The sequence below is a fragment of the Arvicanthis niloticus genome, chromosome 21 (genome assembly GCF_011762505.2).
Source record: "Arvicanthis niloticus isolate mArvNil1 chromosome 21, mArvNil1.pat.X, whole genome shotgun sequence".
Lineage (NCBI taxonomy): Eukaryota > Metazoa > Chordata > Mammalia > Rodentia > Muridae > Arvicanthis > Arvicanthis niloticus.
In genome coordinates, this window is record NC_047678.1 from 28,498,789 (window position 1) to 28,513,507 (window position 14,719).

Here is a 14,719-nt window from a genome sequence, read left to right on the forward strand (position 1 = left end):
TAGCAATGTCCTATGTAGACCAGGCTGACAAACTCACAGAGATCATCCTGCCTCTTCCTCCTGAGTGCTGGAAGAAAAGGCACTCACCACCATGCCTACTTTATCTCAGAAAAATTTTTTAAATTTATTTATGTGTTTTATGTATAAATGTTCTCTCTGGATATATGTTTGCATGCCAGAAGAGGGCATTATAGATGCCTCATTATATAATGCTCAGACCCCATTATAGATGGTTGTGAGCCATCATGTGAGTGCTGGAAATTGAACTCATGACCCCTGAAAGAGCAGCTAGTGCTCTTAACCATGTCTCCAGTCCTCAAAAAAGTTTTAAGAATGGATGTGACTCAGTGGCGGAGCTCTTGTCTAGCATGTGTTCGTGCCACCCTAAACCAAACCAACAACACATGTCTTTATTTGGAAAGGCTAAGTTTCTTAATCTTACACATATTTATTACATACATATTCAGTGCTGTTTTTGATCCTGCTAAGCATTGTAGGGAATTAGTAAAAATTAAAATATAGGCCTTTGTTTTTAGACCTTATAGATCAGATAGTGGTATCTAGGAAAAAAAAATTAAAGTGTTAGCTCATACAGCTTTCAATCAGTCCTCTAATTCTAATTCTAATTCTGATCCTGTGGGATTTCAGGATTAAATAGCCCTTTATTGGGACAAGTGACTTTACTAGTCCAGCTATCTCATTTACACATTCCTGGTTTTTAATCATAATTTTAAAATTATGTATGTAAGTTTTTCTTGACTATTTGTATGCATACATATGTCTGATGCCTACAGAGGTCAGAGAAGGTTATTCAGTCTCTTGGAACTGAAGTTACAGATGGTTGTAAGCTATCTTGTGGGTGCTTAGAACTGAATCCTGGTCCTCTGCCAGAAAGTGCTCTTAACTACTGAGCCATATTTTCATCTCCTTTGATTACTGTTTTTGAAATAACAGCCTAATAGCTGGCCTGGAGCTTATTACTACATAGCCCGAGCTAGCCTTGAAGTCCAACTCTCATGCATCTTTACTCTTCAAATGCTGGGATAATAAATGTTAGAGGTAGTGGAATTAAGATTTTGGCTTGAATATAATTTTGTTTTTTGTGAAATTTAGTTCTTAGCTTGAATATAGTTAATCTTTTTAATTTCCTTGTAGGGAGAGACCAGTGTGACCAAGTGTTTGTTAGACTGGTGTTTGCTTTCTGTTGCTGTGGTAAAACATCATGACCAAAAGTAACTTGGAGAGGAAAGAGTTTTATTTTGGCTAACAGGCCATATATAGATACACATCATCAAGAGAAGCCATAGCAAGAGCTGGAGGCAGGAACTGAAGCAAGAGACAGACTATGGAGGAAAGAGTGCTTCCCCATTGGCTTGCTCCGCCTGCTTTCTTTTGCAGTCCAGACATACCCAGAGGTAGCACTGATGACAACTGGCTGGGCCCTCTTATATGGATCATTTAGAAAATGTCCCATGGACTTGCCTACAATCTAATCCGATGGATGCAATTCTTCAATTGAGCATCCTTCTTCCCAGGTAACTCTAGTTTCTGTCAGGTTAACAAAAGACAGATGGATTGTGATGACACATGCTTTTAATCTCAGCACTCTAGGGAAACAGAGGTGATTGGATCTGAGTTTGTGGCCAGGCTGGTCAATAGTAGTTCCAGGCTAGCCTGAGCTACATAGTAAGCCCTGTCTTGAGGGACTGGAGAGATGGCTCAGTGGTAAAGAGCAGTGACTGCTCTTCCAGAGGTCCTGAGTTCAATTCCCAGCAACCATATGGTGGCTCACAACCATCTGACCAAATGCAGATTGAAAAGCAAAAGGTTTAATTGGCTTACACTTCCACACCGTAGTTCATCACTGAAGGAAGTCAGATCAGGACATAGATCATGGAGGGGTGCTACTTATTGACTCACTCATCATAGCTTGCTCCACCTGCTTTCTTATAGAATTCAGGACCACCAGCTCAGGAAGGGCACCACCCACGGGCTGGATCTTCTGGAGGCATTTTCTCAGTTGAAGTTCTCTAGTTTGTTTAAAGTTGACATAAAACCAGCCAGAACACCACCACCAAAATAATGAAAAGCAAAACAAACAAACAAAACCCACCTTACTTTAAAGGTGTCTTCTGTAGTTTTACAGCATGTCAAACCTTAAGAAACCTCTAATTACTTTGTCTCCAAAGTTTGTTTTTTTAATGTATTCCTGGCTGCTTTGAAAGACCAGCACCCATCTCAGTGTTTTACATCTCCCACTCTTCTCTCGGATATCTCTTCATGGCAGACTGAAAGAGATTCCTCTGTTTGCTGGAGACTGTGGGTACTCCTTACCTTGTAAATCTCTTCTTTTGTTTTTCAAAACATAATCTCTTAGATCTTAGCCTAGTTTTGAACTCACTATGTATGTAGTCAAGGCTGTCCTTCAACTTCTGATCCTCCTGTCTAATTCCAGAGTGCTGGGATGACAGGTATATCCATACTCAGTTTATGTGGTGCTGGAGATCAAAGCCAGAACTTTATGCTTGATGGGCAGGCACTAAATGCCAAATTAGCTGCATTTTCGGCCCTATTTATTTATCTCTTTATATGTGTCTGAGTGTTTTGCCTGCATGTGTGTCTGTTACTGCTTGCATTCCTGGTGACTTCAGAGGCCAGAAGAAGGTGTTGGATCCTCTGAGCCTGAAGTTTCAGACAGTTAAGAGCTGCTGTGTAGATCCTGAGACTTGAAGCTGAGTCCTCTGGAAGAGTACTCAGTGCTCTAAACCTCCAAGCCAGTTTTTCATCCCCATTGCTTCTATTGGTGTTGGTTCTCATTTTACTGTTATTTTTTCTCCTCCCCAGTACTAGAGATTGGCCCCAGGGTCTCCTAAATACTAAGCAAATGTTTTACCACTGAGCCACATCCCCTAAATTCCATTTAGGGTCTCACAATACACCCCTAACTGGCTTCAAACTTATGGTTCTCCTAGAGTAATAGGATTTACAGACATGTGCTGCTGTGCCTCGTGCATATCCCACCCCACCCCCTTTTTATTACCAAGTTTGATGGCACATGCCTTTAATCATGGCACATGAAAGGCAGAGGTGGGTGAATCTGAGTTGAAGGCCAGTCTATTCTATAGAGTTCTGGGCAGTTGGGATCCCATAGTGAGACCTTGTCTCAAAATAAACAAACAAAATAATATTCATTTTACTTTATTTGTGTGTGTGCAGGTGACCATGGATGTTGGAAGGGCATTAGATCCCTTTGAGCTGATGTAGGGTTAGAGATGTTTGTGAGCAATGTTACAAATGTTGATAGGGCCATCTCTCCAGCCTTGACCCCACCTAAAGATATAGTTAATTAATTTATTTTATATGTAAGAGTTTGGACTTCATGTGTGTGTACCACCTATGTGTCCAGTTTCCTCATCATCTAGATCCCTGTAACTGGAGTTGCAGATGGTTGTGAGCCATCATGTGGTTGCTGAGAACTGAACCCTTCCTTTGCAAGAGGCTCTTAACCACTGAGCCATCTCTCTGGCTCCCTAAAGTGTATTTTTTTTTTTTTTTTTTTTTTTTTTTTTTTTTTTTTTTTTTTTTTTTGCTTATATCACAGTACATGTGCAGAGGTCAGAGGACAACTAGTGGAAGTTGGTTTTCTCCTTCTGCCATTTGAGTCAAACTGAGATCTTCCTAAATGCTTGACAGCAGGCACCTCTACCCACAGAATCATCCTGCTGAGCCTGAGTATAGGAGAATCTTAGGTAGCCCAGAGTATCTATGACAGGTAGGCCTGTACCATCCAACTGGAGGTTTTGTGGTTTGAATATAGGTTTCATGCATGTTTGGAAAATGTTCTACCACTGCTGTGAATTCCCAGCTCACACATACATTATTCATATGCATATAATCATATTCCCTTCCCCCTTTGGTTGTTTTGTTTTTTGTGTGTGTGGTTTTTGGTGTTTTTGTTTGTTTGTTTGTTTGTTTGTTTTTTAGACATGGTTTTTCTTTGTATCCTTGGCTGTCCCAGAAACTCCTGTGGACCAGGCTGGCTCACAAGAGATTTACCTGCCTCTGCCTCCCAAGCACTGGGATCAAAAGTATGTGCCATCACTGCCTGGCTCCAGGCTTGGTGGTGGTGTTTTTAGACACAATCTCAGTAAACTGCCTAGGTGTGTTGGGGGTGGAATTAAGGACAAAGAGTCTTGCTGTGTAAACCAGGCTACTCTGGAAATCACATAAAGCCTGGCTGGCCTTGAACTCATACCTTCCTTCTTCATTCTCAGGGCTGAAGTTACAGACGTTCACTACCATGCTACATAAGTTTTTTATTATTATTGTATGTTGAATATTTCATAGTATTAATGTGTTATACAGGGTCTGGACTGTCTTCTCACATGCACTGTCTAATTATGTAGTTAATCTCTGTCCGCACTGCCCAACAAAAGAGGGTGCTTACTTTATTTTGAATTGATTTTCTTGTAACCTTGCGTCTCTTAAGTGGTTGTTTTAGTTTTATTATCTTACTGCTTTTTATGTAACTTTTATTCTAAAGTGATAATTATTACAATGATTGACAGAACAGAGAGAGCCCCTGAGGCATCAGTAAAGAGCACTTTGACCCTTTACTTCAGCAAAGGAAGAAGTCTGTTAATTAAGGACATGAGGCTGGAATTTGTCTTGCCAGTCAAACTCTGTACATCTTCTAGGATGAGCTAGGCTATCTGAGGTGAGGCTGTGTAAACTGTACTAAATCTCTGAGCTTGCTGGGTTTCACCTGGAAAGTCTAAAATAACTTCAGCCTTGGCAATTAACATGCTTTTTATATATTTTCCAGTAGGTTAGAAGATATGTAAAGTCAGAATAATAAAGAATGAGGTCCTCACTGAAAGTGGTGGCCCACACTTTTAATCTCATCACTCAGGAGGTAGAAGCAGGCAGGTCTTTGTGAGTTCAAGGAGAGCCAAGGCTCTGTTACACAGAGAAACAAACCCCTGTCTCAACAAGGGGGTGGGGGAAGACAAGAATGTGGTCTTTTTAGCTGATTGTTTTTCTTCATAATATTTTCATGATTCATCACATTGTATCATGTATCACTATTTCATTACTCTTAATGATGAATAATACTATATGGCTGTATCACATGGATAGCTAAAAATTATGTATATAGGATTATTTTTGAGCTGGCAATGATAGCATACACCTGTAAGTCCAGCACTTGACAGTTAGGAGAGCCAGGCTAGGTGATGCATGCTTCTAATTCCAGCACTCTAGAGGGAGTCAGAGGCAGGAAAATCTCTGAGTTTGATGCCAGCCTTTGCTACAGGGCACCAGGGCTACATAGAGAAAACATGTCTCAAAAAAACAAAACAAGGCAGAAGGATCAGGAGTTCAAAGTTATCCTTGGCTATGTAGGAGATTTCAGGCCATCTTTGGTTCCCTAAGACCCTTTTTCGGACACAAAAAATGGAGATTATTTTGTTAATGAAAAACTAAGGAAAAAAAAAGATTTAAAGTATGGCATACTAAAGTAATCATTAGTGTCTTGGGGGTATGTGCCGTTTGTTAAGTTAGTATTCTCTTGGGCCAGGCCAGGTGGTGCACACCTTTAATCCCAGCACTTGGGGAGGCGGAGGCAGGCAGATCTCTGAATTCCAGGATAGCCAGAACTACACAGAGAAACTCTGTCCTGAAAACATACAGGAACACATATGTAGCCCAGGTTTAAAATCATGCCTGACTACTCTTTGCTACATTTATTTTTGCTTTTTTTTTTTTTTTTTAGATAACCTACATACGATAGCTTATGCTGGCCTGGAATGGACTAGGTAGCTTATGCTGGAAGTATAGCCTTCTGCCTGGGCCTTCCAAGTACTGGGGTGACAGGCATGAGCCACCATGCCAGGCTGAAAAGTTACTCGTTTTCCAGATTGTTCATTGTCAGTGTGTAAGAGTACAATTGCTGCCTTTTGACAGACTCTCTATGCTGGTGATCTGAATTCAGATCCTTTAGCTTAAGCAGCAACCCTTTACTAAGCCAGCCTCTTGACTGATTTATCTTTTTTGTTTTTGGTGTCTCACTGTGTAGCTCTGGCTGGTCTAGAACTTACTGTGCACACCAGACTGTCCTCAAACTCCATAAATCTGCCTGCTACCATGCTCAACCCATATCCCACATTATTACATTATTCACTCTATAATCATTTGTGTGCTTTGTTCTTATTTGAGACAGTCTCACGCTGCGGCCCAGTCCCTGTTTGCAGCAGTCATACTGCTTCAGCCCCTCAGTGCCCAAATTATGGACATAAGCCTCCATGCCAGGCTCTTGTTTTTCTCCAGTGGATTTCTTAAAAATTCTTACCTAATGGCTTTTAATCCTTTACCATTAAATATAGCTTTTGTGTTTAGCTTTTGGGTGCCAAATAGAACACTCTTCTAGAATTTTTAATTTGGGAACACCAGTAGTGCCTCCTTTCTACCCCCATGGCCATTAAAATGTGTCATAATCTGAGGCTGCTTATAGATTCTTACACATTCTAAATAATACCTTTCTTCTTAATGTTTAAGTGATGGCTGCCATTAGGAAGAAACTGGTGATTGTTGGTGATGGAGCTTGTGGTAAGACATGCTTGCTCATAGTCTTCAGCAAGGACCAGTTCCCAGAGGTTTATGTGCCCACGGTGTTTGAGAACTATGTGGCAGATATTGAAGTGGATGGAAAGCAGGTGAGTACACGTTCCATAACAGCTGACACCTATGTGTGGTAGGTACTGGAGTTTTGTATACAGTGTGACAAAAATGTTTGAAACAGAAATCCATTTTCCTTCTACCATCTTTTTGGGGGGATTTGGACTAATTGATCGGTTGGTATTTGGATGTTAAAACAGCTCAAGCTGATTTTTATATAACTGTTGAACCAAGGCTGGCTTTGAACCCATGATTTTCTGGACTCCATCTTGTTTATTTTTGAATCAGGGTCTCATATATTCAGGATTTTCCTTCCACAGCTTACTACATGGGATAATTACAGGTATGTGTAAAATTGCCCAGCTAGTGTAGTAGGTTAGACTAGCTGCTCTGAATTCCAGAGTTTCTCATTATTGAGCACCTTTTTGGGCCAAGAATACAAATAATGTAGTGAGTACAAGCTGGGCATGGTGATTCATGTCTGCAATCCTACAATGTAAGTTCCAGATCAGGGGGTGGGTTAGGAGATGACATTTTCTTTCAGAGGACCTGAGTTTAGTTTCTGTCCTCTACATTGTAGCTAGTATCTGTCTGAAACTCCTATCCAGGGGATCCAACATCTTTTTATCACCTATGATCACCAGGCAAATAGATGACAGACAAAACATTCATAAACATAATATAAAAATAAATATTTTAAGTTCTGAGCTAGAGAGTAAGGTTGTTTATTAAATAAACAAATAAATACGTAGGTGAATTAATGGATCTCAGAATATAGCTCAGTTAGGAGAGTGAATGCCTCTATTCAGTCGCCAGCACCACATAAACCAGATATGGTGCCACGTGTTTCTAATCCTAGTAATTGTAGCTAGAGACAGGAAACTCAGAAATTTAAGGTCCTTCTCAGCTTCTCAGCTACACCACAAGTTTGAGGCCAGCCTTGAATGAGTGAGGTCTTATTACCGTAAAATAAGATATAAAAATATTTCAGCCTAGCTCATGGCACAGTAGCGTATACACATAATCCCAGCACTTCTTAGGCAGAGGCAGGTAGACTGCAAGTCAGGCTAAAGTAAACTGCATAGTCAACCCTGTGTCAGAATGAAAGAATATTGGTGTGGTGATACAGGCCTGTAGTTATAGCAACTTAGAAAGTTGGAGCTGAGAGATCACAAGTTCAAGGTCAACCTGATAACTTCTTGAAATGTCTCAAACTTAAGTGTGCACACACACAAAGACACTCAATGGTATCTAGCTCAATGGTAGAGTGCTTGCCTAACATGCTTGAGGTCCTAAATTTAGTCCACGGTGCTGGGCTGGGGACATTGGGAACCAATGTATTCTTTGAAGGTGACCTACCATTGCAGTGTATTGCCACTTCAGTCCCAGTCTTTGCATAGATGCTCAGATACAAGTGTTTCTGTGGACCTGATAAGAAGACTGATTTTTACAGATGTCACATATAGAACCATGGGTGGAAATTTGCTGAGATTTTTTTGACCTTTAACTGTTGCCATGACAGCCTTCTTGTTTGTGATTAGCATATCTTTAACTATAATTTTCTGAGTTTTGGGAGCCAGCAGTATTTCCTCTTTGACATATTTTCTGAGCCCGGGATCTTGCCTATAGGATTTATTGACAAGACTGAGGATATAGCTCAGTTGGGAGTTGCCTAGCATGCACAAGGCCCTATATTCTCTTCTAGCATTTCATAAAGGCTAGACATGGGAGGCACGTGCCTACAGAGTTGTCCTTAGCTACATCATGAATTTGGGGACAACCTACGTTTCCTGCAACCATGTCTATAAAAGAAAAATAGCATGTTTACTAAAATCTTTGAGTAATAATCCGTAGTTAACTTTCCTGTGCAGTTATTCTTGAACATAACTTACCCAGGAAAGATAGGAGAGTCTTTCATTTAAGAAGAAATCTCTGAAATAAGGGAGTTTGATCTGAAAAAGGCTATCTTATAGGTACTGTCTACCTCAGAGCAATTCAGGAGCCACTGAAGGAGAAAAGTCCCTTAGTCTGTTATTCAAAGTTTGATTTTCTTTTCTTTCTTGGGTGACCTGTTTTGTTTTGGGGGAGGTGGGGGTTCAAAACAAGGTTTTGTATAGCCCTGGCTGTCCTGGAACCCACTCTTAGACCAGGCTGGCCTCGAACTTAGAAACACACCTGCCTCTGCCTCCCAAGTGTTGTGATTAAAAGACATAGGCCACCACTGCCTGGCTCCGATTTCCATTATTTTTTAAAATTATTATATACTTAACCTTATCTATCCTTCCAACTCACTCTAAAATGGTGGTTCTCAACCTTCCTAATGCTGCAACCCATTTTCATTGCTACTTTGTACCTGTGATTTTCCTACTAGTCAAGAATTGCAATATAAATATCTGATGCAAGATATTTGATATATGATCTCTGTGAAAGGAACTAGCTCATTTGACTGCTAAAAGGGTTGTATCTTATAGGTTGAAAATCGCTGCTCTAAACCCTACCAGTACAAACCCCTTGTTGCTCTTCATATTCATGACCTCTTTTTTTCAATGCGTGCGCGTGTGGTGTGTGTGTGTGTGTGTGTGTGTGTGTGTGTGTGTGTGTGTGTGTGTGTGTTTCCAAATATATAAGTTCAACCTGCTTAGTCTGTGAAGCTTTTACATATATTTTCAGAGGTTGGGAGTTGGCACTAGTTGGTATACTCTTTTTCTGGGAAAGACTGTTTCTCCATCTCTCAGCTGGAGTTGTCCTTAGTTCTTTGTATATGGTTTTTTAAACTATAGTCTTATAAACTATAGTGTCTTATTAACTAGACATTTTTAATTGTAGCATTGTTCTGTTTATAAATTTGCTGTTTTGATAAAAAATTTTAAACACCTTGTATTTGGATTTGGTTCTCATAAAAATGTAGCTATTTATACTATTTTGGATAGTCTACAGTTTGTATGTAGTGAGTGACCCTTTCTTGAAAATGGGTGGTAATACTAATGTACTTCTGTGGTTGTTTTTCCTGTCACAGGTAGAGTTGGCTTTATGGGACACAGCTGGACAGGAAGATTATGACCGCCTGAGGCCTCTCTCCTATCCAGACACTGATGTTATACTGATGTGTTTTTCCATTGACAGCCCTGATAGTTTAGGTGAGTAGCCCTACAGGCTGTTTGGTTGTCACTATTCACATGGGAAACATCTAATATCTTGGATCCTTTCTGGGGATCAAATGGTTCTGACATTCTTTCAGAAAATGAGTTGTGCTGGACTGTAGTGGTACACACCTATAATCCCAACACTGGGAGGCAGAGGTGGATGGCTCTCTTGTGAGTTCGAGGCCAGCCAAGGCTACACAAAGAAACACTGTCTTGAAAAATAAAAAATAGTCTTTACACCATCTTTCTGCACTGTCACCAATGGTGCACATGAATGTCTTCACAGTTGCTTTCCAGGGCATCAACAGTGCTGAGAAAAGAGGCAGACTCTAGGTCCTCATCAGGCCATACTTGAAAGTCATCGTTTGGTTCCAACTGTGATGATGAAGCATGGTCACCCTGATGAATTTGAGATCACTGGTGGTCATAGAGCTGGGAAAATGGATGTGAACCTTACAGGCAGGTTGAATAAGTACAGAACTCTAGATTTGATGTGCAACTCAGAGACCTAGAAAGAATGGCAGAACACTCTGCTCCCATCCTGACAGTTTGGTTTCATTGTACTGACAACTTGGCATCGTGGACCATGAAGAAGCAAGATAAAAACATAAATGAGGGGAAATGTAAAACATAAAAGGCCTCCCCAGGCCATGGGAAAAAAGAAAGAAAGAAAAAGAAAAACAGAAGAGGAAAGGAATCATAATACTCAGAGTTCTGGAGCCTGAGTTTAGAATATGGGCTTGTGGCTTCCATTTCATTCTAGGTCACTCATGACTTGTGTGTGTTGAGAGTGTTAATTTTTTAAAATGTTCACATGATGAGGGCCAGTGAGGTGGCTCAGCAGGTAAAGGTGTTCCAATCAAGCCTGATGATGTAAATTTGGTCCCCAGGTCAGTTTGGTCCTACATGGTAGGGGAGAAGTAACTCCTGCAAGTTCTCGGACTGCCACAGGTGTGCTGTAGCACATGAGTGCCCATGTTATGTGTGCACACTAATAAATGTGCGAGTAAATGTTATAGATGGGTGTTTGTGTGTGGTTTTTTGTTTTTGTTTTTTTGTTTTGTTTTGTTTTGTTTCATACCAGTAGAGTTAAATCTTAGGGCTTAAAAAGTGCTCTGCCATTTGGGCAGTGATTTTAGTACTCAGGAGGCAGAGGCAGGAGTATCTCTTTGAGTTAAAGGTCAGCCTGGTCTACAGAGCTAGTTCTAGGACAGCCAAGGCTACACAGATAAAGCTTATCGTGAAAAACAAACAAAAATTAAGTAAATGTTAACTGTATGGGGCTGGGCATACCAGTAATCCCAACATTTGTGAGACAGAGGCAAAAGAATTGTTTGAGGCCAGCCTCATCTATACAGTAATGGGTTAGCCAGAACTACATGGTAAAATCCTTTCTCAAAAAAAAAAAAAAAAAAAAAAAAAAAAACTAAAAAGAAAAGAAAAGCTAACATCATCACAAGGGTGGACTCACTTTTTAAAATCTGGTTGGGTGTTTAATACCCTGGCCTTGAGTTTGTGTGTTACATAACCTGTTGGCCCTCACATAAGAATTTTGTGCATCTGTTTGTTAGACCTGAAGCAGTTAACTGTCTGCTTCTAAGTTTTCCATTACAGATGCAAGGAAAAAAGTTTCCTTGCGCTTTCTGTCTTGTCTTATTGTGGCAACCAAGATTGAATATTGGAATACAGAGGAAAAGTTCTGAAAGATTTATTCACTGCACTAATAACTTTGTGAATAGCCAAGAGTCTGTTAAAACCTAAAATTTTACTTTATATAAGAAATTGTTGAGAAATAGCCCCTATTACATCCAGATGATTACACCATGATAGTTTTTAAATTAAATTAAATTAAAGCTAGTTTAAAAAGCAAGCCATGGACCTCAGATGACAGGACTTACTTGCCTAGCTTACATTAAGGTCCTGAATTGGAGGTGGAAGCAGGAAGAGCAAGCAGTTCAGGATTACCCTTGTCCATAACCATGGGTCTGAGGCAGTCTGGGATCCGTGGAGCTGTTTCACAAAGAAGCAGAAATCATCTGTTGGTTTTGAACCCAGATCCTTACGAGCTCTAGGCACATGGTTCTACCACGGAGCTACATTTTTGTCTTGAAACATTGGAATCTTTGTACATATTTCAGTCCCATTGCTGACTGACCTCTGCTGTCTCGATAATAGTTGGTCTGGAATATACGTTGTTGAGAGTGCCTAGGGTTAGAGAACTTGTTGTTTTATGATGCTAAGAATTGAACTTGGGACCTTGTAAATGCCAAGCAAGTGTTTTGCAGAGCATATCTACTCATTTCAAGCATCCATAGAAAGACTTAAGAGAGAGTTCAGTCAGTAAACTTCTTGGTATACAAATATGAGGACCTGAGTTTGCGTCCTGGCTCCTATGTTAAAATCGTGCATCTGTAATCCCAGCTGGGAAGATGGAGACAGGCAGACCTTCAAACTTAACCACTAGCCCAATTCCTGAGCTCCAGTTCAGTGAGAATCTATGGTAAACATAGTCATTGTGGATGATACCTAATGTCAACAGCTGACCTACGAACATAGCATCCATCAAAATATGAGGGCTGTTGATTTTGTTGGGGTTTTGGTAAAACTGTAAAAACTTTTTTTTTTTTTTTTTTTTTTTTTTGGTTTTTCAAGACAGGGTTTCTCTGTGTAGCCCTGGCTGTCCTGGCACTCACTCTGTAGACCAGGCTGGCCTCGAACTCAGAAATCCACCTGCCTCTGCCTCCCAAGTGCTGGGATTAAAGGCATGTGCCACCATCGCCCGGCAAAACTGTAAAAACTTTTAACTGGGCATGGTGGCACGCATTTATAACCCCAGCATGGGGAAAAGCAGAGGCAGGAAGATTGCTGGTAGTGTAATGTCACTCTGGTTACATAATAAGCCAGGCCAGCTTGGCTATGTAACAAGATTCTCAAAAACAAAAAGAGCTGGGAATGATGGTTCACTCTTTAGTCCTTGTTTATGGAAAGCAGAAGCAGGTGGATCTCTGTTGAGTTTGATGCCAACTTGATTGCTACATAGTTGAGTTCCAGGCCAGCCAAAGCTACATAGTAAGACTTTGTTTCAAAAAGCAAAATAAAGGTAGCATGTAAGCTGGTATGGCCTGTGCGTGTAATCTGAACATTCAGGAGGCTGAGACAGAGGGTCTCTGTGAGTATAAGTCCAACCTGTGCTACATACAAGTTATTGACCTTTATTACAATACCGTATTGCAAATTTCTTTTAAGCTAATAAAAAGAGAGTAACATGGAGCCAAGTGTTAGTAGCACAGGACTGGAACTTGGTGTAGACACTTTTAAATTCAGTCTAACCTGAAGTGAGGATTAAGACCCCCACCTTCAAAAGCATACCAGTGAGCTGTAGTGGGCATGCTCTTGATCCCAGCCAGCTCCTAGGAAGTCAGGAGGATCTACAGTTTGAGACAAGCCTAGACTTTGAGACTATCTCTTTTACACAAATCAAGAGGTTTTTAGGAACTTTGGGCAAGAAATTATGCTGTGGAACCAAGAGCAAGATAGAAAGAGAATATGACCTTGGGGTAGCTATGACCTTTCTACCACCAGTGACAGGCCTGGCCTGTGGCGAGCTTTCTCTCTGGAACAGAATCCAGAGCTCTTATTTGAGGTTCCACTCTTTTTGGTTTTTCGAGACAGGGTTTCTCTGTATAGCCCCGGCTGTCCTGGAACTCACTCTGTAGACCAGGTTGGTCTCGAACTCAGAAATCCACCTGCCTCTGCCTCCCAAGTGCTGGGTGGGATTAAAGGCGGAGGTCCCACTCTTGAGAAGCTCAACAAAACTTTTGATGGAACTCGGAGAGGCTGGTACCCTTCAGTGCTTGTAGAATGGAAGTTAGGAAGTTAGATTTTGCCTTTTTCTTTTAATTTTTTGAGACAGGGTCTCTCTGTAACCCTGGCTGTCCTAGAACTTGCTGTGTAGACCACGTTGGCCTTAAACCAAGAGATCTGCCTGCCTCTGCCTCCCAAGTGCTGGGACTAGAGGTGTGCTCTACCACCGCCCAACTGATAGTGCATTTTTCTATGATTTTGAAATCAATGCTTTTTTTTTTCTTTTTATAGGGCCCCAAATGTTTGTTTGTTTTTTAAAGGGGTTTTACTGTGTGTATATGCCATAGTACACATAAAGGTCAGAAGACACCAAGCAGGAGACAGTTCTCTACCACATGGGTCCCAGTGCTCAGACTCAAGCACCTTTATCTGCTGAGCTATTGTGCCTGTCCTCAATATGCTTTTGAAATAATAGTGAAAAAGGAAATACCCTGCAGTTTGTTTAACTAAGGTTCATAGAGTTCTTCAAAGTGGGAATAGAATGTATCCTCAAATTCTGTGCTTTTTTTTTTTTTTTTTTTTCTTTAGAAAACATCCCAGAAAAATGGACTCCAGAAGTCAAGCATTTCTGTCCAAATGTGCCCATCATTCTAGTTGGGAACAAGAAGGATCTTCGGAATGATGAGCACACAAGGCGGGAGTTAGCCAAAATGAAGCAGGTGTGTTGTGGGGCAGGAAGAGCTAGAGTTCTCTTTTACATACATACACACATAATTTTAGACAGCTCTGATGGGTTTTCTCCTGTAAAGAAGGAGTTAAGGTCTTCAACACAAAGAAACTCTGGTTCCCCTACTGAGTGTCAGGGAGAGGCACTATTGCCATTCACAGATTTAGTCCCTGTAAAGCTAGACACAGGCAGAACTCTTGTCATCACCTAACTTGTTGCTCCCTTGCCCCTGGCACTGCACTCAGTAAGCTATTCTTGGACTGGGAACCAGTTCAGTTGCTTGCCTAGCACCAGGAAGGAAGGAAGGGAGGGAGGGAGGGAGGGAGGGAGGGAGGGAGGGAGGGAGGGATAATATATATCAGCACTATAA

General features: G+C 40.9%; 1 protein-coding gene and 1 non-coding gene across 3 annotated transcripts in view; both read left to right on the top strand.

Moving 5' to 3' along the window:
- The window catches only part of Rhoa (ras homolog family member A), a 31,870-nt gene that overhangs the window by 15,532 nt on the left and 1,619 nt on the right, over positions 1-14,719 (top strand). For both annotated transcript variants that reach the window (XM_034525036.2, XM_034525037.2), the window contains exons 3-5: positions 6,556-6,713; positions 9,692-9,812; positions 14,211-14,341. In XM_034525036.2, the coding sequence (XP_034380927.1) occupies positions 6,558-6,713; positions 9,692-9,812; positions 14,211-14,341 (408 nt within the window). In that variant the 5' untranslated portion in view covers positions 6,556-6,557. The remainder of the gene's footprint in view (positions 1-6,555; positions 6,714-9,691; positions 9,813-14,210; positions 14,342-14,719) is intronic.
- LOC117693915 (small nucleolar RNA SNORA31) lies at positions 11,374-11,509 on the top strand. Its single transcript, XR_004604502.1, has one exon. It is a non-coding gene; the product is annotated as a small nucleolar RNA SNORA31 (small nucleolar RNA).